This window comes from Temnothorax longispinosus, chromosome 4 (genome assembly GCF_030848805.1).
Source record: "Temnothorax longispinosus isolate EJ_2023e chromosome 4, Tlon_JGU_v1, whole genome shotgun sequence".
In the NCBI taxonomy this organism is placed as follows: domain Eukaryota; kingdom Metazoa; phylum Arthropoda; class Insecta; order Hymenoptera; family Formicidae; genus Temnothorax; species Temnothorax longispinosus.
This window is the reverse complement of record NC_092361.1, coordinates 1,737,631-1,762,693: the sequence shown is the minus strand read 5'-3', so window position 1 is coordinate 1,762,693 and position 25,063 is coordinate 1,737,631. Positions and strand designations below refer to the sequence as shown.

Below are 25,063 nucleotides of genomic sequence, written 5' to 3'. Positions count from 1 at the left end.
TCAGTTCCTACATTTGACTGTACTTCTAAATCCGAGCATTCGCGCTCGATCTTGGGACTTAGTCCCTGTACTCTCATACCTTATAAGACCGCGGTTCACGCACAAGTTGTACTGAGATTTTTAGAATGAAGGTAAGATAAGTTTGAAAAGGAACGAGTTTGAAAATCTGGAATCTTATCTCGTATTCTTAATTAGTCACTTCTGGCATTCCGACTCGCAGTTTCCGCTGACAAAAGCGTGGCGATCTGTGCTGGGACCCTGACGAAGAGTGTGGCGAACTGATACTTTCGCTGCCGAAAGCGTGGCGATTACGGGGTTGGTTTCTAGAAAAGACAATGATCACGATAAATTCCCGAAAGTGAATGATCAACAATTACAGTCTAAGATTAAACATGATCTCTATTGAGATAAAGGTGTTTTTTAGTTCTAGATATTTATTTAGATTTCAACAAGCAAATGTGCAAATATTGTACATCTCGGTGTACAATTGTTTTTTATATAGTGAAAAACTGTATGTTTTCTGATGCTCTTATTGCAAAGAATACTTGAGGAATGCGTAGGCACGCGAAATGTAATTACATACAGTTACGTTATCGAGAAATTAACATTTTTATGCAGGCGTAATGGACAATTTGAGATCTACCTAACGACATGTTTCGCGCGGAATATTTTAGAATTGAGATATCGAAAATTTTCTGCGTGTATTTGATAATTTTAAGAATGATATATATATTCAAGCAAATATTACACCAATCGAATGTGAAAAAAAATCGTATTTGAGATTTTGCCTTTGTTCTATTGAATCATTTATTACAAGAAAGAAATCTTTAAATAATTATTAAAAATTGTTATCAGCATATCACTCGTACTAGAGTGATATGCTATGCTTCTGCGACTAGTTCTCGGCTCGTTCGAGATTTTAAACAATAGTTTTAAACTCTCTGACGATAGTTCCGTACAGTTCTGACCACTGGCAACCTTTAAATAACTATTAACAATTATTATCAGCATATCACTCGCACTAGAGTGATATGCTATGCTTCTGCGACTAGTTCTCGGCTCGTTCGAGATTTTAAACAATAGTTCTAAACTCCCTGACGATAGTTCCGTACAGTTCTGACCACTGGCTGCCTTTAAATAATTTATTAACAATTATTATCAGCATATCACTCGTACTAGAGTTATATGCTATGCTTCTGCGACTAGTTCTCGTCAGGGAGTTTAGAACTATTGTTTAAAATCTCGAACGAGCCGAGAACTAGTCGCAGAAGCATAGCATATCACTCTAGTACGAGTGATATTCTGATAATAATTGTTAATAATTATTTAAAGGTTGCCAGTGGTCAGAACTGTACTCGCCTTCGGCTCGTGCGTCCACTCCGCACCCGTTTCCAATTCTCAACTTCCTGCTCTTGTTACACAAATAACTATTATTTAAAAAACATATATTTCTTTCAAAGTGCGTGCGTGCGTCGTGTGTTTGATAAGTGTTTTTGTACAACATCACACGACGTCCGTTTCGCGAGATGAAGTCAACAGTCTTTCGTATTCACAGAATTATTAGGCGAGATAGCCTAATAATTCCGTGATATTATACTGAATACGCGAAAGACTGTTGACTTCATCTCGCAACAATCATATTCTCACTGCTTATTATTCCAACAATTCATTATCTTCTTTGCTTTTATCTTACACGCGTAAAGAGTCCAAGTACGAAAGAGTCTCGACTTAGAGTTGCGAAACCCGGCTCGCTCGGACTTGGAGCGTCTCATCTCGCCAGGAGTATTTAATCGCTAATTGTTACATTTTGTGTGTTACAGCGACGTTCTATAGGAATGAATTCGTTCCAGAAAATTCGGAATCGCCCATGTATATACCGCCATCGACACCGGTAACAATGCAGCCTACACGTGAGTCCGGTAAACGCGCGAAAAACAAGAAACGTCGAGAGGTCCAGCAAGAACGGGATCACCCTTGGACGATAGGCACGCTGAAAGGACACACCGGCGTGGTGAACGACATGGCCTTCTCCAGCAACGGCAAATATGTCGCGAGCTGTGCCGATGGTACGTACTAAAAAAAAAAAAATAAGAAAATATTTATTGGAGTCCCTCTAATCAGAGGTCTGGCCAACTTGCAGTTCTGACAAAATTCTGCGAGAGAGAAGGAGAGAAATATATATTCAAATCGCTTTTTCTTTCTTTCTTATATCTCTTTCTCTTTCTGTTTCTCTTGCTTTTGCCAAGAAATAGCGAATCAATCAAAAGTTGCTACCGTATGGCCAGACTCTGATTAGAGGGACTCTAATATTCACTATCTTCGCTCGCGTAACTCTAATCGGTGATACAATTATATTCGGAAGGTGTTACATCATTAAACAAGTTATCTGTGATATTCATAACGTGTCATCCGAAGGCCGATAAGCAAAGCATTCGCTTCGAGAGAATCTGTCTAGTTTGGCGGAGTTTACATTAATTGGTTTTCACAGATAAATGTTAAAAGTTTTATAGCTTCATAGGAGCAGATGATAGAAATTTCATTTTTTTTATTGCAATGTGGTTTCTTCTACTAGCGCCGATAATAAAAATTTAATTATCTATTTTATTATTTGGATAATTAATTTGATGATTACAAATTGCCCGCGGTCTCATCAAAGATTAAATTTATGATTAAATTAAATTAAATTATTTTTAAGTTTGAATATATAAAAAATTTTCGAGGATATAGAAAAGTCGTAGTTAACGAACAAGTGCCACCGTAAGAGTTACGTTACAGCAGGAGAAAGCTTTCTTTGTTTTCAATATTAATGTCGATTTGTTAATGTAACACGATCCACACGACGCGAGAATATAATAAATCGCGCGACGAACAATTTAAACTTGCAAATCGAGCAATACATTTTTTATGCTTTACGCCGGGCATACGTGCGTATTGTGTCTCGTAGATAACTAACTCGTACGTAGATACTAGCGGCATAGTATCACCCTTCTCTTTCTTTCTTTCTTAGCTGATTTTCCATTTTGCCAGCCGCATTTCCCATCACAAGCGTCCCGCAACTAAAAATCGTTGAAGTCTAAAATTCGTGTACACGTCTCTCTCGTATGAGAAAACTTTTTCTGCAAAACAAGCTCCATCGTTTCTTTTTGTTTGTTTTTGTGAATAAATATAATCCGATTACACACAGTCGAGGACATTGTGTATCTTCAATCAATACTAATCCCGACGTGTCTGAATAGTGTTGAACACGACTATTTTGTCTGTATATAAACTGACAATTGTAAGGCAATGTAAATACATTTTGCTGAGTAAATAATAAAATTTCGAGTTAGATACCATGCCGCTAAATAGGAAAAATACCGTAAATATCGTGAATAGATACCATACCGCGGAGAAGATTTAATAGCGCCCATCAGATACCAGATATCTATTAGATATCATATATGCGAGAATATTTTGTTAGAATCTATCGCGAATAAAGGCGGATTCCGTGTGACACATCAGGAGAAAAAAAATAAATACGCTTTCATTGATGCATGGATCATCGATGAAGCTCGTGATGACTTATCTTCATAATACGCGTTGCGATTTTCTTTTTTTTGCTTCCTAAAGCGTTCAACTTTTGATAAGATACGATAAGATGCGAGGCGCATATTAATTTGTGCTTCGTAATCCTTTTCTCGCGAGGTTCTTTCCCGTTTCTGAATTTATTTTCCTAAATCTGAATCAATGGTTCGTTCAATTCTTGCAATTTTGGGCTCAATTTTTACCTTAACGCCCACCATCCCTTCCTTGTCGCTCACATCTTGGCAGCACGCAAGCTGCCGAACATATATGTAAATATGATATGCGAGTGCGACTCTTCGTCTCAGGTTACTGAAAAAAAATGTAATGACGGTTTGGCAGCAATCACACCCATTGTACACATGATACTGCCACTTAGAGACAAAGCTTCGCACGCCTTAATCATGCACTTTAATCATCTGCCTTAATCACGCGACAATGTCATTCGAAAGTTCATTGCCGAGGCGCGAACAACAAAGAGGGGATAAAGTGGGGATCAACACGAAAATTATGTCGAAAATTGCGGCTAACACCGAATGTTTTAAATAAATCAGCTCGTCGGCGCGGACGGATACGCGAATAAATCGGAGATTCCATTCCGGAGTTAAAGTTCATTTGGCATGTTGAAAATTTGATTCGATTGAATACGAAGAGAATTAAATAATCTGAATGCGCGTGTTTATTACTTATTTTCTTTTTATATTGTATCGATCGATGAATAAAATGTGAGTGAAATATCTTGCGACGCCGCATGAATAAGTTAATTAATCAAGACAGTCGATTCAGTATTGCGGTAGGTCAGGCACAGTCCGGCGCGAGCCATTAGTAACGCGATTACTAAGTATATTTATTTTGCGCGATGAGAAAGTATCACGGTCGCGTAGACGTAGGAAAATCGACGAGCTTGGCCGTTAACAACATCAATACCGGAAATATATGCGCCGCTTTTATATGAGAAAGAGCAAAGTGCAGAAAATTGAAAGACTGACTTTCGGGAAGATTTATTTCTAAGCAATTGCAGAGATAGGTATTTTTTACTAACGAAGATTATAGAACGCAATAAGACTTTTTATAAATTATTATTTATGTGACTATACATTTTTGCGATAAATATCTCTTAATTTAGGAGGGTATAGTCTAATATGTACCTGTCACATACCTAAATCGTACCTCATTAATTATTTTTTATTATTGACTACAAAAACGGCAAAAAATATGCAATAAAAAATATTGACAAAAAATTCCCACATTACATCTTATTTCGTACGTATTACAAAAATTATACAAATTTTTTTAAATTAGGTATGATTAATGTAATTTTTTACCAATTTCTGTATGATAATAATTTGAAAATACGGTATTATTCTGCTTTTTTTAAACAGATTTATTGTTGAATATTTTACATTCATTTTTTGCATATTACAAGTACTGTATAATTTATCATGTTTTCTAAATCTTATCAATACGAGATTTCTTAAACCGATACGATGTGATAACTCATACTTACTTTTATTCATTATATTATAACATTTATCATTTCATAACTATATAATATTATTTGTATAAGTTATATAAATGATGAACTATATAGCTATATAATCTGACCTATATGTGCTATATAAGCTATAAATGCGATAAGCGAACGTGTTAAACATGAGTTCTCAAATCGTATTATTATTATATATGTCGGATACTTTTCGATTTGTTATTAATACATATAAACTTTCTCAACCATATTTTTTCATTAGTTTTATTCACAAATTTATTATAAAAATTTTCAAAGGAGATACGTTTTTGGAAATCGATAGGAATACGATTTAGGAAACTGGTTGCTTAAGTCGTATCTTTTATATCATATAAAATATATTTCATAACAAATTATTTTGCTCTTTAAAAAAGAATTAAATAATAGGTATCTTAAACATTGAACATTAATTTCTAATGTTAATTTACGTGCAAATTTGTACCAAATGAGAAATATAACATAATATGTCTTAAGTAATACGATTTTGTAGCACTTCTCCCCTATTATTAACTATATTTCTTAAAGTATGTAGTAAAGTATTTATTAACTTTATTACATACAATATTATAGTGATTAACTTATTGCAATACGAGATTCTAACGACATAACGCTGATGTTATCCGGGATTGTCCATCTCCCAGATTCGTCACTTAAATATACAAACAGATACGTTCTAAATATATATACACGCAAATGGAGCTAGATAACACGAAGTCACGCGTCAACAAATAAGGGTATAATCAGATCGCATAATAAACCAGCTTCTTAATCAAGTAATCGACAGTAATTAAATTATAATACGTAGTTATAAACTTCAACGGCCTGCCGTTAATTCATCGCATGCAGCAGCACCGATCGCATGTTTCCTATTAGTCAGAACTCTAATTCGAGCTCTTGAACGCAGTTGTCGACCAGTCGACGTCATTCATTTCACGTCATAATCCGTTCGATGGAAATTATCGCGGGAATCCTCGCGTTCGTGACCAATTGTTGGTCACGTTTCGCCGGAAAGTGGCAGCGGATTTCTTCGAGCCAACGAACGAGAGAGAAAGAGAGGAGCGGAACGATTTTATTAAATGACGCAACGGTACATATTGGACGTCGTCATACTGCATTCCGTTACCCGCGAGCAACAAGCGATTCTCTCTTTATGTCCGCTTCTTCCCTTCTGCGTCTCCGCTCCTGCCTCTGTCTCTCCTTCCGTTGCCTTCGCGGGCCGGTTCTCGGCTCGCTCTTTCCCGTTTGGGCGCGCAGTTGGCTCAAATTCAATTACCAATATCTCGCTTGTTGCGACGCCGACGAAAACTTTCGGCGCGTTTTCGGCTATTACTCGCGATCCACGTCGCAATCTGCGCTTGTTCTTTATCGTGACACGCGACTAAAATCCGATCTCGCGTGATTCGGATGACATCTCCGAGGAAGTATCTGCGGTGGAAGCTCACGAGCCGAAATCTCGAATTTTTTAAAAATTTTGCGGGAAAGCCAAGTAAGTAAAATTACTGATAGACTGAGAAGTAAACGGAGCTGAATCGATATGCAAGATGTGCGCACGGGCTTATTAACCATATTGCTGCTGTATTTCTAAATAATTCGAGCGACCAGCGTTGCATCCAGCTATCTGGTTTCCTGGAAAACCCGAGACTTGGATATTCGAGTATATTTTTAACGAAGACAGATTTGTTCGGATATTCCAATATCTCGGTTATTAGGTTGACGTGAAAAGCGCATCATATTTATTAAATAAAATTGGAAACAATTAATTTTAACATTTATTTAAAATTAAAACTTAAGCAAAACTGCCGCCACGGACTTTATGCTTACTCTTCCTGTTTATTTTTTATTCAACTAAATATGATTTTTTAAAATATTTTTTTCGATTTTCTAATTTTATTTGATACGAATCTTTAGCATCAACCTAATAATGTCTAATATTTTCTCCGCATAGGCAAGGAACGTATCGCTTCTTGGACAGTCACGTGGATGTTTAATAAAATAATTTAACGATGATTTTTACATTCAGTAAAAGCGCGCTGTAGGAATAAAATAATATAATCTGCATACAGGATGGATTTAATATCTATTAATTTAAATTTATTATTGGTCGTGTGCTATTCTTTTTCGGGGGCAAATACCTGACTTTTGCGAACAGGGGCATCTACGTCGTATGTACACGCGTCGGACTCGCTTCGCGAGATGTTTCTCCTTCGGCCAAAGCACGGGCGGCTGAATGCAACCGCGCGTTCTCGCTATTTTTATCTCGCCGAGCGTCCAAACGCGCGAACGTCACGCAAATTTATCGCGAGGACGTGACCGAGGCAGCTGACCGGCAAAAAGTGATATACGTTGCATTCTTTTTTCGTCGGTAATGTAATTAGTGAAAGTTGCGTGCCTCGTTGAGTTCATTTTTACCGCCGTTACTTTTATATCTCAGGGAGACAGCTTAATTGTCCCTCCCCCCCCCTCTCGGCGAATTATTTCTCTCTTCTCTCTCCCAGTTAACAATCAGAGCGCGAAGCGACTTTAGCGAGAATCATGGTGATGAATGGTGATAAATAATCGCACCGAATTAGATATCCGTTCGAAACGAGACGATCGTCGAGAGGAGCTTGTAGAAAATGTAGAGGATCGCTTCCCTCGTGAGGAAAGTCTTGACTCATATATGTTTGCGAATCATCCTATATATATCTCACAATCAGCGTAAAATGATATTTTTCTGAGGAATCCTTATCGGAGCAAATTTCGAAATTGCGCCTTTAGCGCAGCGCACAATACGACAGTAAGTAGTAAAACAACAAGAAACGAATCGATCTACTCATCGGCTTCGGCTATCGGAGCCTCCGCAGCTGTTGTTATTCGGGCGAGTGCTCTTTCAAGAAAAAGAGAGGTGTCCCCCTCGCAGAATTTCTCTGTTTTTTAACGCGTCCAGTCGCGGATCATTCTTTCCCACGCGTCATTCTTTTCCGCGCGGAAGCTGGCAACGTAAAATCCCGGGGTCCCCCCTCCGTTCGCGGCGAATATACTGCGGCGCGTCACGCGTTTGCACAAGATAACACAGGCGCGAATAAAGAACAACGCGCCGCGCCGCCGCGAAGCGCTCACTCACGGTTCGTCTCCCCGAAATTATTCGCGCGTACATGTGTCGCCGCGAAAACAACGGTCGTTCGGATGTCTTTTCCCTCGCTATGGATCTGCCTCAGTACGTATCGCCGCATCTACGAATCGAGCGGCGCGAAGTCACGAATGCCGCCGAGCGACATGTTCAACAGCACGTGGACGAGATACGGCCGGCACGAATTACGTATGTGACGTTTCTCTTTTTCTCCTTTCCCCCCTCCCGCCCCTTTAATTTTATCTGACCTGGTCCTACCTCTACCTTGTACACCTCTATCGAGCGTTTTAATGTCGCTATTCGCTAAAGTGAGAGTGATCTGACCGATTCTAAAAGATTTTATGCGCGTACTTTCGCTTTTATCTCGCGCAGCAGTTTGTTTTTCGGATGATCGCGTATCCGCCTGTTTTCCCACGTGCGCCCACGTACGACGAACGAAACTATGTCAAACCTTTGTCGTTCTTGTCGGAGTACGAACGTCACCGCGAGCCGAAAAAATTCAAGGCAATTTTTGGGTCAAGAACACGCGACGCGGCCGCCCGCAACGCAACGCCATACTTTTTACTGAAAATTTACATTTTTCTCCGCACAAAAGCCTCTTCGTCACGATTTTAACGACAATAAAAGTATGATAACGCGGATTATCATAAAGTCTTCTTATCTGTCGCCTTGAAAGGAACGAAAACGCGCTCTGTCGCTTTCAATTTCTCTCAGAACCAATCTCGCAAAAGCTCGTTGAACTATTCGACATCCGGTTCGCTTGTCTTTTCGCATTGTGTGCCAGCCATTTTTCCTGTACCGCATATTAACATAGATTCCTTCATTAATTAAATAAAGAAAGAAAGAAAGAAAGAAAGAAAGAAAGAAAGAGGAAAGTCAGAAGGGTCAGAAGATTTGCATGCGCGTGTCGTGTGTGTGTGTGGACATCTTTAGCAATGTAGATTTTGATAGGTCGAGTAACTTACGTATATATTTGTTTGTCCCTATGAAATAAAGATGAGAACTTGCGAGAGACGAGAAAGCATGTCCAGTCCGCCGGGCAGTATATGTATAAGAAAAACGAGTCCAAGAAGAAGGCATCGGCGTCGCTGCAAACGACGAATGTCCGCGAATGCACGGAATCGCGGAGCTCCGGACGTCGCGAGGATAAGGAAACGAGAAGAGCGTCCAGGAGCAGGAGTCGGGGGTCTTCGCGGTTGTCTTCTCAGCACGGTACGGTGTCGGAGGAGCCTTTGTCGCACGAGGTGTTGACCAGCGACACGTCCAGCAATGACGACATCCCGGACGAGAGCCAGTGGCAGACGATGTTCCCGAGCGATGTGCCCACCTTCCTGGCATCGACGATAAACAAGTACACGCTGTCGCAGAAGGAATTGTTGGAGCATGGTTATCCCGTTCCGTCATCTCTCTCACCCGGTCACGCGATAATAAACAATGTCAAGTACCCGTCGGGCCCCAAGATCGAGAGTGACAGCGGACAATACAGCAATTCCAGTTCGTCGGACAATTCCGAGCAGGAGAGCTCGTCCGACAACGAGAAGAATCTCGACCGCGAAAACCGTCCCGACAAAGAGAGAAGCTCGGAGTGCAGAAACGGCTCGGGAAACGAGAAGAGACGCGACAGCGAGAGCGGCTCTGACAACGAGACGAGCTCGGACGACAAGAGCAGCTCCGGAAACGAGAAGAGCTGCGACAGCGAAAGCAGCTCCGACAGTGAGAGAAGCCCGAGCGACAGCAACAGCTCGGAAAGCGAGAAGAGCTGCGACAGCGGGAGCAATTCCGCCGGTGAGAAAAGCCCGGAGAGCAAGAAGTGCTCCGAGCACAAAAGGAGCTGCAACAGAAAGGACAGCTCCAGCAGCAAAAATAGTTCCGACGACGAGATGTGTCTCGACGAGAAGAGACACGGCAACAAAGTGAGGAACTGCAACAGCGAGAGCAGTTCCGACAGCGAGAAGAGTCCGGACAAGAAAGAATCCGGCGTGGGCGGCAATACGGGGTCATTGAAGAGGACGTGCGTCAGGTGCGAAAAGACGATCTACGTCGATCAGAGCGGCGAATATCTGGGCGCGGAACGTTGCGTCTACCATTGGGGCAAGAAGTACAACCGCATGACCAACGACAGCTGGTATTACACGTGCTGCAATCAGGATGGATTCTCGCGCGGCTGCGCCGAGTGGAAGACGCACGTATGGACCGGCCTGGTCCCCGGGATCAACGGGCCCTTCGCGAATTACGTGCGCACCATGCCGTCCCCGGTGTACCTGCACGACAACAACTACGGCGTTTACGCGATGGACTGCGAGATGTGCTACACGCGGCGGGGACTGGAGCTCGCCCGAGTGACCCTCGTCAATTTGTACGGCCAGATCGTATACGACACGCTCGTGAAGCCGAGCTCCGAGGTAATTGACTACAACACCAAGTTCAGCGGCATCACGGAGGAGGATTTGTGGAACGTCACCAAGACTCTGCGAGAGGTGCAGAACGATCTCCTCAAATTTATCCACGCCGAGACGATTCTTATGGGTCACGGTCTCGCGAACGACCTCAGGGCGCTGCGCATGATCCACACGAACGTGGTCGACACCAGCGTGATGTTCCCGCATTACCTCGGCCTGCCGTATCGCAACGGCCTCAAGACTCTGGCGCGCAGGGTGCTCAACCGGAAGATACAGGAGGAGACGCACAACTCCATCGAGGACGCGCGGGTCGTCATGGATCTGGTGTTCCGAAAGGCCCAGTACGAGTGGCAGGGCACTCTCGTCTGGTAGATAGATCGGTAGATAAAATCGTCACCTCGAGAAAAAGGACTCGTTACTGCGTGAAAGAAAGGACTTATTTGACAGAAGGTGACTCGCGGTGAGATTATGTCGCGATGGGAAGCGCGTGTTATCGAAATGATTCGTAGAAACTAAGGGTGGACCGCGCCTTTTCCTATAGTGTTAATTTCCAGGGGTGAAATCTGTGATATTATATATATAGTGCAATGCGTTCCTCACGTGCGTTCCTGCGTCCGCGTTTTTTGTTTCTAATGATAAAGGGATGACGATTGTATAATCACGCACACAATACATAACACAGACGTGTAACGTACAGCGCGGAGAGATAATTGACGATCATCACGGAGAAGTTTACAACATTGACTACGCGCAGTCGAACATTTTTCGAAGACTTTAAATCTATACTATTTTCTTCATTATTCTTTATACTTTCCTTTCACACTATTCTACGCTATGTCTACACTGCTACGCTATGTGTACTACGCTTTTACCTGACTACTATCGATCTGATATTTACTTAAAAACTTTATCTCGAACTTACTATTTTACTTTCGAATTGAACGACGATCGACTAATGATTGAGTCCTAATTATATTTTCAGACAATTAATTGCAGTTCGACTAATTAATCGGAGAGCTTCTTTGAATTTCACCTTTCTCCGATGTGCATTTTTTAAATATATCCGTATGTGTTTTGTATTGTATATACGTAATTTTCATAGCGTTTTATACTTTGTACATATTATATCATCCTTGGATCGCAATTTTGTACTCGCAAAAATATGTATACCTATTCGTGAAAATCTACGTATTTAACATGTATACGTATGTCTTCGTTATTCAGTATAATGTATCACTTCACATCCATCCTGTCATGCATATCCCATCCCGACATCACGCATATTTCATTCAATTTCAATCAATTATTCAATATCACCGTTTTTTTTCCCCGCGAGGAGGACGAGCGGCGTCAATGATGCTGGTAAGTGCCTCTTGTTTGATTTTCACCGACGATCCGCATTAATTTCCGCTCGAGATGACCATGGATTTTTCTTGAACAACATCGTGACGTCGAGTATTCGTTAACGTGGCTCGCCAACTACAAAAGGCAAAAGGAAAATGCTGAACTCGTTGGTTTCACAGCTTAATTAATTTAAATTGATTAATTAATTAGTTTCATTCGCCGATTAAAATTATTCTCGTTGCGTTTAATCGCGCTGTTAATAATTTATTAAAACATTGAACGTTAACAAGAAACTTATTAAAAAGTGACATTCTTCCGCACGTGCTTATGCATACTCGCGTGATCGATTATTTATTAATCGAATTGCATTCTTGTGCGAATAGACGCGAGGAATTACGCGTCAAGTTGATATCCCGGGCGTTATCATCCGCAAGGTTTTCTCTTTATACGTGCTACCAAGTGGCGATGTTCCGGCAAACAAAGTTCGCGAGCCACGTACTGTTATTACGCCACGTGTACGATACACGCGCGTAGCTTCTTATCAATTTTCGATGTGAACACGGTGAGTTCTCATAACGATCGACTGCGTATAACAATAGACATATACGTATAATATTTTCATGAGAGAGACTGCCCAGCGCTTTTATCGACAATCTTCATGCCCCATCGCCCGTAATCATCCCTCATTGTCAGTTAACGATCGTATAACGGCAGAATCGTCTGTCTATAGTGATAACGAATGTAATATTTAAATGTAAATATCGCGCCTGTAACGTGGAGACCCAACGGATTTTGTATAACGATAGTATTACCTTGTATAATATATATATTTATATATATTTTTCTATTCTCGCGTACCGTAATTTTACACCGATTGATTAGCGTTAGCGATGAGTAAAGTTACGCTCAGCGCGCTTCGTTTCTTTCTTTCCTTGAATTTCAACGTGGAAACAGAACTGCGAAGCGAATTTCGCGAATCTTGAAAGCTAGCGGAGAAACAGCAGTTAGGGAAAAAACCGGAGTCAGTAAGTTTTTACTCATCGCCATCGATAAATCTTAAGGCTTGACGGACAATTGAAGCGATTGAATGACGAAAAGTGAAGCAAGGAGGTACGAGGCGCGCACTCGCGCCAGGTGATTATGATCTCACTATCTCACTACAGATTCCGTGCAGAATCACACTTATCACACAGTAAAACACGTAGCGCGCGCGTTATGATTTTATCAGTAATCCCGACTGTACTATGTTTAACCCTGAAAGTCACAAGATTGTTAACTTGCGGGTCAGGGCGGCCGATTGGGCACTCAACCTAAACGAGTGAAATTTGATCATTTCAAATTTCAACGCTTACTTTCTTCGATTCTTCCAGTGGTATACTCAAGTCTTAAAACAGCGCAATTTTTTAAGACTTTCGCATAGCAACGAAGAGTGTCCCGCAAAATACGGGAGGAGTGTCCAACGAACGCTTTTTTCAGGATTAAAGGCATTGTCATATACAATTCTGAACATAAATATATGTTGATTATGAAATATATGTAGCAGTGTTTTTTTTGTGTTTGCTTTTATTTGGAATATCTCTTCCCCGCTCCCAATGCGTCTCGGTTTAAATTAGGAGTCGGCAAATTTTTTCTATAAACGGCTAAGGTAATTAATATTTTAGGACCAAAAAATATTCGGCGCGCAGTTCAGTTAGAATAAGTATATAAAAATTCTCACAGAAATATTATTATATATCGACACGAACAATCCTGTGCGGCTCTGAGCCCTTTGTAATTTAAATGATTTATTAATCTTATGAGCCTTCTTGTATTTAAATATGCTTTGCGGCCTAAAGGAGGCACTAAAATTTGAATTATATAATTTATGTATAATTTTTACTTGTCACGAGATATTCTTCTTTTATTCTTTCTTTCGATTATTTAAGATCGTACGAGAACACGCGGGCCGTACTTAATTTGCCGACTTCTGGTCTAAACGTGAAATATTAGAATATTACAGTAATCGACCGGATTCTCAGAGGCTCGAAGGTGCCTCTTCGTCTTTTTCGCGACGTCGCGCTGCAATTGGAAAGTGTTGGCGGTATTTTTCACGTGGAAAGTCCGAGGTCCTCTCCTTCTTGCACCCATCCCATCCCACGGTATTACGACGACGTTTTTACGAGCAACGTGTACCGTCCTGTAAATAGCGATGTGTTTGTTCAAAAGTGCATTGCGAGGCTACCTGTCCGCGCCGTCCTGGGTACAGACATTCCTCGGTTTCGACGATGCCGACAGCTTTGCACTGTGCTGTTAATCAGTGTCGATTTTTTTCACGGACGAGAAAGAAAGATCGGAGGAAGGACGAGTAAAGAATGTATCGTCGCGCTTTTTGCCAGCTTGTTTACATCGATGCCGAGAAAAAAAATTGTTATCAAAATACGCTGTGAAACACCGTCGAATTATTTGTCGGAATAATTATTTCGCGTTGAAACAGCAATGTTTACGACATTATGGTCGGAATTTCGGCGGCACTCGTCCAAATGTGCCGAAAGTGGACTCGCGCGTCATTAAAAAGCGTACCTATGTTGTTGCCTTCTATCGTCAGTCAAAGTCCAGTCAAACCAACGGCCGTAAATATTGACAGGCGCGTGCGTTTCCGCTACGCACGAGGTGCGTGGTGCGTGGCGCGTAGCGTCGCGCCGCCGGATGAACTTCGACCATGTGTATTTACGCGTCGCGAAATATCATCCTGTCCGAAGCACGTGGCGATAACGATCGGATCGGCGCGGCGAGGTGCAACGCGCTCATCGATAAACACGTCGATGACTGTATCGTTGGCACAGCTGTGACGCGTGACCCGCGATAAATTTTCACGTCGTGTCGGTTCCCTCCGGACCCCGGTTGCTGCACGCGCGTCTCTGGCTTTTCAACGTCTCGAGCCGCCTCGAGATCTTTAGACTGATACCAAACGCGACGGGCACGATAAGCGAAAAATTAGTCAACGATATTTTTTCTGAAAGAACGAAGATTAATCGAACGAGTTAATAAATAAATATATATTCGTCGTATAAATGATGACGCAGCTCCTGAAGTTTCTGATAAAAAGATAAGATTCAAGTCTCGCCGGATTAGCATTTTTCCTTCTCTTCCGTGTTCCCGTTACGCACGCGATAGACATAAAAAACCTTGCAGGCCTCGGCTGCGTTTTCTTTTTCACCTGGTACTTAGTTATAATGTCGTCAGATATACTGCTGGTCGGCTGTAGGTATTTAAAAAAAAAATTGTACGATGTGTATGCATAAAGGAGGTTACGCAATAACGTTACCAAGGAGAAAACGACGGCGAGCGGGGGAAGAGAGAAGAGAGAAACCGTTATATGGACAGCAACCGTTAAATGAGGCTCTTCGCTGAGATAATGATGGTTCGGTGGGTGTTGGTACTGGAGGCCTTCGGACAGGGTTTAGGCAAACCGTTTTGTGCCTTGGATTTTTAGGCCTTGAGAGAGAGAGAGGGGGGGGGGGCACTTAAAAGAAGAAGGCGAACAGTCGCGTTGATCCTACATGCGCCAGCCGAATTAACGTCTACGAGATTTGATCAAGTGCTCTCGTTCCTCACGTGCTTTATTTCTGAATTGTTCGTCGAGCACGAAATTGCAACGTTAGTTTGTCGGAGATCACCGCTTTCATCGCCAGAAATATTGAGAAGGAGACTCGGTTACGACGTCTTCAATTCATCCCTGCTCCAATTTTGAAGACAATATTTTTTTAACAAATATTGATCTCTGGTGCACTAGTGTAGTTTTCGCAAAATTTCTCTTTACCTCACCAGCGCTTGCCTTGATGGTTATTTAACTTAACACGTCTGCCGAGTGAGATTTGTACGTCTTACTGGTACGCACAGTAGAATTTTCATAAATATATAATGATATAATGTTAAAATATCGTGTAGGATTATGTTCTTATGAGTAATACGTTGAATAGCGCATTTTTTAATTTTACATTGTTATCTAGCCGCCTATATCATCCAAATTTTATATCAGATGACATTAACTTTTATAAACGTTTAAAAGAATTGCGGGGGCCGGTCACCCAATGACCTCGATTGAAAATAGTCATTGAAAAATCAGGCGTTAATGGATGACCGTCGTGGCAATCACATGTTAATGATATGCTCCAGACGGTCTCGACTATAGAGACATTATAATGCTCTGATTTCCTCCAGTCTTTTTTTCATTTGCAACGTAATAGACGGTTCCGCTTATTTCACTTTTGATTATTCATAGTTGCCCTTTCCGATTGAATATCGATATTATTTCTGCTCGCCTAGTTCCATCGATAGTATATCATCTATTTGTGAATCTAATTGTAAGTGCGATTTACGGAAGCGCGACCCCCGGAAATTCCGCTCCGCGATAGCTCGGAATATGCTGCGATAGGTTTATTGACTTTATAAACAACCGGCGCGAATTTAGTACGGATGTACTTTTGCGGCTTGTTCGCAGGCTAGATTAGATAAGGAATTAGGTTGGGACGTATTTTAATCCAAAGGCAGAAAGGTAACAATCGTTATTGCGCCGAGTATGCTGATCAGATTATTGTTATCAGACGATTAGCAGCCTTGTTCACGAATGGCCGATTCGCGGGAGTCCGCGATACGCAATATCACATTGGAATAATGCTTAGCTTAAGAATATAGCGGTAATGACAATAAATCTATTTTTATTAACGGTGCTGGTATTTTAACGAGAATCCTACATCTCGTGATGTATCCCATTTTATAGATTTAGATTGACAAATACTTCCCGTTGATGCAATCCCAGTAAGCAAGAAACATCAAGGAACATTTCAACTAGATTGTAGAAACGTTGTAACGTTAATTAAATGTAGTTGAAATGTTTCTCAATGTTTCTTGCTTATACTGGGATGCCCGCGCCTACGTTGAATTAAAGAAAAGAATAAGAAGCCGCGGGGAGAAATCGGCGATAGAGCCATAGTCTGGAAAATCGAAAGCGTTACCTAATCGTAATAAATCTTCTCCAAAGGATTTCGTAATATATCATCTCGCCGCTACTCATTTTTTCAAGGACGGAATAATATGGAGAGATTCTCTCTGGCGGAGTAATGAGAGTTTTATTTCTCCGTTTTTGTTAATTCTCCTCTGTCAGCTTCAAAAATGCGATATTCTCTTACTTTATTTTAAAGTTTTTCGAAATTTTATTTCTCGAACTCGCTGAACAGAGAAAAACTGTTGATTTCTACGAACATTGTAACGTTAACGATCGTTCATGTATCTATATTTAAAATGTTTCGTCGACTGCGCAATTTACTACGATACATAATTTATTTTTCGCATTATCTTCTGCATTAGGTGGGTCTTATCGTTATTGTGCTTCTTGACAACGAGTCGGAAAATTCGCTTAGTAGTTAAACAATCAGTAATTACATTCGCAATTGCGTATTTAGCAATATCGCATGACTAAGAAATAACAAGCGTTCCTATCTTCATACCAGCCAGTTTTACAACAAATTCTCGAGAACTTTATATCGGGATAAAAACTTTAACTCGACACGCTTTCTACGCGTGTCTGGAATCAATTAAAGGAAATCTGGACGATGTCCAGGTCAGTTATGGTTCTAATCCTTAAAAAAGAGCAAAATAAGTATCCAAGAGACGCAATTTCTATGTTCGGTTCGCGATCGGTATACAACTAAAGTCAGCCTGATATCGACGTTTGCTATGTTTAGAGAACGGAATTGCTAAGCGATCCCCGACGATACGAAGTCACGAACGACGTTTGATATATATAATGTATACTATCTCTTCAGCAGTCACGCACTTTCTCTTCACAAACGTTGAGTCGAAGTAAAAAAAAAAAGAAGAAAAAAGAAGAAGTAACGTAGTGCCACGTGGCTAGAAATAAGACAAGTTAGAAAACTTAAACTTGAATAGAAAAAAAAATTTCTTTTTGAATACTGATGAAAGAGAGAGCACCCAGAAAGAGACTCAAGTCCTTCTTCATATTTTTTTTCTAATACTTTCTGAAATGTGAATAAATGTACTTTGCACGATGACGCCGATGAATAAATACAGAAAAACATTTTAAACCGTGAAAGTTTTTATCGAGAAACTTTCGACGTGGAAGGAACAAGGTTTTCGGTGGTAGATTTTGAATGCATCCTTAATTGATATTCTTAATTGACCTCTCGCTTTCTTATGCGATCGGGAATATATGCCGATCACGATCGAAGCTATGTCATCGATTTAGCAAAGACGTTTTCCTTGCACGCCACGGGCAAGATCAAGGCGTCGTGGATATTTCTAAAGCGATCAGATGTCGAAATATATTCGCTAGGCACGTTGAGCCTGACCTTTGACTTACCGGCGGCTCCGTCGAGGGAATCGGTAATCGGTTTCCCCCAGATACAATCGCGAGACCCTCGGCTTGACTGTTAACATATCTTTACATAACTATAAAAGGTCTGACATTTATTCAAAATCTCTTTTCATAGCTATATACCAATAATGTACGTCAATTGGCGATCATCTGTAAGCGTAATTATTCGAAGAGCTATTCATTCGAAGAATTATTCATCGGTATCTATATCTATATCTGTTTTTGTATCAGTCGAAAAGCGGAATAATCGGAAAATTACCGTCTAGAAATAAGAACGCGTTGCATATTATCGAATACGTTTAAGAAACAAGCACAAAATACATATATGTATAATATAAAACATCACAAGAGTTATGTTTTATTTAAGAGGCTCTTGTTCACTCACCACTACTATCTCAGATTGTGACGTCAGAAGCGAGAAATATACGGTAAAAGTTCTTGCTAAATGTATTAAAATGGAAATATATGTTTCAATAAAGCAACACTTACAATCGATAGAATCGACTCGTAAAATATACCGAAAACTATCTTTTTGTTTCGGGGAAGAATTAAATTATATTTATTTCTCTATAACATAGCTTATTTCATTTTGATTATGCATAATTCATTTTCAGATATATGATTATTTATTAATTAACGAAACAAAAGGCGAGTTTTCGGTATATTTTATAAGTCGGTTCTATCGTAAATGTGTTGTTTTATAAAAACATATTTCCATTTTAATATATTTTGCAAGAATTTTTATTATATATTTTCTCGCTTCTGACGTCACAATCTGAGATAATATAGTGAGATAGAGTGAATAGGAGCCTTAATGCCAAAATTCGCTGTAATATTGTACATTTTTCAGGATAAAACAGCTTAAAAAAAAAGAAACATATTTCATAAAAACGGCGAAAAAAGATGTGGACACGTTGGTCGTCGACTTATTAATGCGCGCGTTCAATGCTCACCAGCTGACGGCCGCGGGAGATTTTTACGCGGGTCATGGACGTCGGTCGTTTTAAATTTATCTTTCACGGTCGCCTCTTATTAACGGTCTCCGTATGAGCGGCCGTCGGGCCGTTCAACTTGATTGAATTTGCCCCCGAGATACGGAGATTCGAGGTGAACGATCGGCCGCGAGGATCTTGCGTGGACGAAATGAGCGATATGTTGGGAATATACACATCCAGTCTGTCGTCATGCGAGAGTTGAGATTCGATTAGATACCCGATGCTTTTTTTTCTCCCGTTAATCAAACACGTCGCGCGGCGACATGAATCATAAAAATTTCGTAACTATCTGACGGTCTCTATGGGATCCGAAAGACGTGCACCATCAATGTTAGGAAGTCTATAGGCTTTTCTTAATTACATAAATATTGTGGAAAAAGCTATCATCTAACTTATTGTTATTCTTCATTTTCTAGTCGATGAAGTTTGCTAATTGAAAACGTCCGGACTGCTTCGGAATAAATGAATAAAGTCGGATTTAGAAAGCGTTGCGAAACATAATAAAATACTAAACAGCAGGTACTAAACAGCGGAATGACGGTACAAACGTGGAGAGGAAATCACAACAATATCGTAATATAAAATGCGGCTGTGCCTACGTAAATTCGATAAATACTTTCCCTTTTCCTTTTAACGTAGCAAGCTATACCGCAACTACATTTGGTTCAATGCGGTAAAAGATAAAGCTTATTATTTTCTAATTACTTCCGATGTATATATACATATCAACAAATTAATAAACAGCTATACGAGTCAGGCGTGGTACGTGGTGCGCAAGTAAAGAAATTAATAGTTACAGAAGTAACGAATTAAAACTTAATAAACTGCGCGCCGATTATTTGCGCACCACGTACCGCGCCTGACTCGCATAGCTGTTTATTAATTTGTTGACATTTTCACGAGTCTAATGACATATTTGATATACATATCAATTATTGCGTTAAGGATAATGCTGCTTTTTTATGATCGCTGTATCTCGATTGCGTTGCATTTTAAAACGCGATAGTGCGTCACATTGACGCAATCGCGCACAAACACACGTATTATTCATAGTTTATATTCATAGTTGATAATTTATTTATATTTTATATCAATAATAATGACGAATTAATGAACAACAGCGAGTGTTTACGACGTTCGTTATCGAGGATCTGGAATTTCATTAAAAAGTAATATGCGCAGGCTTGTTTGTCATAGACCAAACTGTCGAAATTGGCATAAATTGCATAATGCCACATGGTGCAGCAAGTCATCGTCATCGATCGTCGCGTGTGCGTCCTTTTAAACGACGTACGCTGGCCTCTGTGTTTATTGCTCAATAAAATCGGCGGCGTGTATATGCTCGTCAGCCGACTGTTTGTTTGTTAACGACGGTACTTAAGCGTACGCTAATACATGGAGTGAAGTATTAAGCAATGGCGCAACGTTTGTTCTCCAAATTTGCACAAATGTATTTGTTTTGATCGAGTAGGGCGAATTTCCTATGAATATCAGTTTTTAGAGTATCGTTCAATCGTAGATCCTCCTCTAGACCTATGCAAATTTTATTTACACTTGTCTCCCAATTTCTAAAAAAATCATTGCTATTTTTCTGTCTTATTCGATGAATCACAAAACTTTCGGAATCATCTGGAACTACAAATTTTTACTATGAACGAATTGCGAAATGCGTAGCGCGTAGGATAAATAATATTATTGCAAATATAATTCGGGAACTCAACAGCTTCTTTTATTTGCATTTTAGGTAGCCAAATTATTCTGTTTCGTAAAATTGAAATATTAATACAGTATATCTCAGAAAGATTATATTAAAAAGATAAACGTCATGATTTTGATGTATTTTGTAATTATATTTGCTTTTCTTTATTTATAACGCGATATTAATATAATAATTAATTAATGTTTCGTTTAGACGATAAAATATAACATGATATAAATATAAAATACAATACGTATACAGCAATATGATTTGAAGCTCGTTATTTCGGCGTTAATGAGCTTAGACTTTATCAGGACCGGCCAAGCTACGAAGGTGAAAACCACTGTGGTGCGATAACGATGCAACAACTTTCTTTCAGCGTTGTCTCTCTCTCTCTCTCTCTCTCTCTCTCTCTTTCTTTTTTTCTCGACGAGCACATTTTATTTTCCGCGATAGAAAGGACCGCGGCGAGTCCCGTGGCAAAGAGAAGAAGGACGTGACGCGGAGGCGTTAAACTTTCTCTTCGCGTTCACGCGCTAAGTCAACGATACTCCACTTTGGACCGGTTGGACGGTGGTGTGTGTCCCAGTGTCCCTCCCTGATTCAGGCTAAATCAGGAAACGCGATATATTCCGAATTTGAATCCTGACTTTAATAAATTAATCCCGTGACTCAATTTCGATACAATTTGCTTCAATTAAAAGAGAGCACGCGATTCCTGACTAATCTCAGATTTAAAACCGACCACGTCACGCGACGCGCATGACAACAGGCAGAAAGTGGGCTAATAAACAACGCCGCGATTGGTACACCATATTGGCTTTGTTAGCGCGTCTCAATTTAGCTTCAGCTGTAACTTAAACGAAGGATAATTTCTTTTATGTAACGACACGTGACTAATCCCGTCGCTAAATTAGGCTTTACTATCACGAAATCGTCTGATGAACGTGATTGATCGATCTGAGCGTATAACACGTGTTAAAAATGTAGAAAGAAGTTTGCACGATTCGGCATAGCGATTCGATCGATTTTACGGGGCTTTCCCCATATCGTTCAAGTATAAACGTTCACCGGCTTATCTACAAGCGCAAGTGAGCATCTTGCTTCATATGATATTTTTTTGTTGCGTGATAAGTTATTATGCATATCGTGGCTGATACTTGTATCTCCGCGTTTGATTACGTGCAATCCGATTCATATAGATCAAACGTATTAAAAAGATCTCTCTATATAAAAAGCCATCGTCTGATCTCGAAGTATTCTTATTGATAACAGATGACTCTCGTAAGCAGCAACGCTTGCCTACGATTTCATTGGAAGCGATCTAGATTTTAAATCGCCACGGCGAATTGATTACGTCAAATGTTTGCGAACTCACGTTTCATTAGAATTGATTAAGCAAGGCTTGTTTGACGCATATCGCGTCGCGATAAATTTTGATCCAAGTTGAAAGCCGGTTCTTCCTTGATAACGACACTCCCTTCTTGAGCTCGCGAGCCATTGATACTCGAAGACGCGACTCGACTTGTATATATAGAGAATAGAGATAACGGGATTTTATATTTTACGTTTAAATTCCCTCTTTCTTCCAAGTGGACCTCGTCGTGATGTCCATTGAATCTGAATTTGCCCGGCGCTCTAGATACGTCGCTCCAATCCGTGCTCGATTTTTAGGCTTTGGTTGCAGCCGCGCGATCCCGAGCACGTTCCGGGCTCGCGATTCGGAGTCTCGAGGGGGGGCCGCGGGCATCGCCGGGCATTTAGAAAGTGTGCCGTGAGAGGATGATAATCATAATCCAGACGTCTGATGCGCGCGCGAGGCGCGCGGGATGAGTAATCAGCATTGAACTTGCAAGTGCGAGATAAATCGCATTGTTCCTCCGCCACACCTGGCCTCCTTTCGCGCGCGCCGATCCCGCTCGCAGCTGCCAGCGAGCCCGGCCAATTAATGCGTACATCCGATCGCGTTCGATCGTCGATTTAATGAAATTTTTATAACGTAAGCGCCGATTAGAAATTCCGATCCTTAAAATGTCAGAATGTTTTTGCACGCTTTGCCATTTTTCACGAGGAGTTTCGTGGCAGATAACAAATGGATATTAAATTAATATATGCCTTTTCTAGAATTATCATCAGTCAATGTGAAGAATAATACATTGAGAAAGAAATATTTAGATTCAAAAAAATATTTATTAGATGGCTCCTAACAGTTTATTTACTTAATATTTATATTAACCCTCAAAGGACTCCGTCGTTTTCGTCCACCCGAAAAATACGATCCTGAATATCTTTTTTTATATTTTTTTGAGCCTGAAACTCATTTTTTATATTTATGAATTAAAAAAAATCACTTTTTTCAATTTCTTTATGCTAATAACTAAAAAAAAACTATTAAAGAAACAAAATTTTTAGAAACCAACATCACAGCTTAAAAGAGGAAAGTTCAAAGACTATCCATGAATTTTGCGGAATTTTTTGAATGATATTTAATATTATTTATAAGTCGAAAGGCAAAAAGGACCCGACGGAGTACTTTTAAGATGCCAAAAAGCACGGAGTCTTTTGAGGGTTAAGTAAATAAGCCATTAAAAGCCACGTAATAAACATTTTTTTGGATCTAAATATATTTTTCTCAGTGTACGATTGAGGAAAAGTTAATTTTCGATTTTACTCGCTAATATACATATTAATGATTGTCAAGTAGATATCGATTGCAAATATAATTACTTTTAACACGCGTTCAATTAGATTTAAATATTACAATTATAACGACATTCCTCTTCAAGAGAATTTAAAGTCAGTTGATTTAATTTTTCGTGTGCCGTGCCGTAATTAAAGTTGAATGATGAAAAGAAAGATATTCGTGGATCAGACTATTTCATCAGACTAGCGGATTAATTGCTGACGAAAGTCCGACGGCGTGAGCGCCGTTTCCTTCTTTGGATCTTATCAAAGGGGCCGTCGGCAACGAACTTGATAAAACGCTTGTGCGTAGCGCATTACGCACGCAGCGCACGCACTCGCGAGGACACGAGCGACGAGAGTTCCGAAAATAGACATATTTTGCACTTCGCGGACTTGACTGGCAATCCTTGCCTATTCCGGCGAGTTTCTCGCGAAAAGGGAAACAGTTCGACACGTTAATATTGTTATCTATCAGCGATTTTTGTATGTTTTATCACACAGTAGAATATTCGTAAGAAATTTCATAATGATGAAATTATTGTGTAATGTGATTAAATAAGATTAATATCTCACAGATAATGCGTTGAATAGTGCATTTTTTACTTTACGTTATTATCTAGAAATTATCTGTGTTATATCATATTATATATATATACATATATGATGACAACACATATTATATAATATATGATTAAATAACAATTTGGCAAACGGGATCGTATTCAGCGACCAAAAAGCTGTAAGAAATGATTTTCTCGTTCTTGTGCTCGAAAAATAGTAATTTTTTGTTGAATAGTGTAATATATATTACACTATTACATGGTTCTTTCTTTACTTTACATTGTTAGTCATAATTATTTATGTATGATGACATTTATATTTTGCAAACACTCATTTGTAATATGAGAAACCATGGGTGGTACCAAAAACATTCCATAATAGTGAACAGTGACCACAGAGGGTGGTCTTTGTTCCTTTGAAAAGTCCCGTAACAATGGCAGTCAAAGAGAAAGGTTGGCTTCTTCATATTTTTTTCGACATTTTCTTTTTTTGAAAGATTAATGGAAACGTTTGTTGAAAGTGACTTCAAAATTTGAAAATAATGTGCGTGAATGTGATGAAAATATTTGTTGACTTTAAGACGTTTACGTTGGAAAATTGTCGGAAAAAAAATGACCCGTTTAATGCGGCAATGACCGTAAAAATCGGCCTGTCATGGGGTAGAACATCTATCTTTTTGACACAAAAGCATCATAGAAATATAAATTATTGTCCAGTTGATCCACGTCTCATTTCATCTCGACCCGCCACACGTACTTGACGTGTTCTATACTTGCTGTAATTATTTCCGAATCATGCGACTTTATGTAATT

General features: G+C 39.9%; 1 protein-coding gene across 4 annotated transcripts in view; it reads left to right on the top strand.

The window, feature by feature from the left end:
- The window catches only part of LOC139812188 (uncharacterized), a 29,857-nt gene extending 16,367 nt beyond the window's left edge, over positions 1 to 13,490 (top strand). For 2 of the 4 annotated variants that reach the window (XM_071776840.1, XM_071776839.1), the window contains exons 2-3: positions 1,821 to 2,066; positions 9,192 to 13,490. In XM_071776840.1, the coding sequence (XP_071632941.1) occupies positions 1,821 to 2,066; positions 9,192 to 10,966 (2,021 nt within the window). In that variant the 3' untranslated portion in view covers positions 10,967 to 13,490. Of the gene's footprint in view, positions 1 to 1,820; positions 2,067 to 6,430; positions 6,573 to 8,203; positions 8,385 to 9,191 lie in introns of those variants that run through there. The other 2 variants (XM_071776842.1, XM_071776841.1) reach the window with 2 other exon arrangements.
- The last annotated feature ends 11,573 nt before the right edge of the window (positions 13,491 to 25,063 follow it).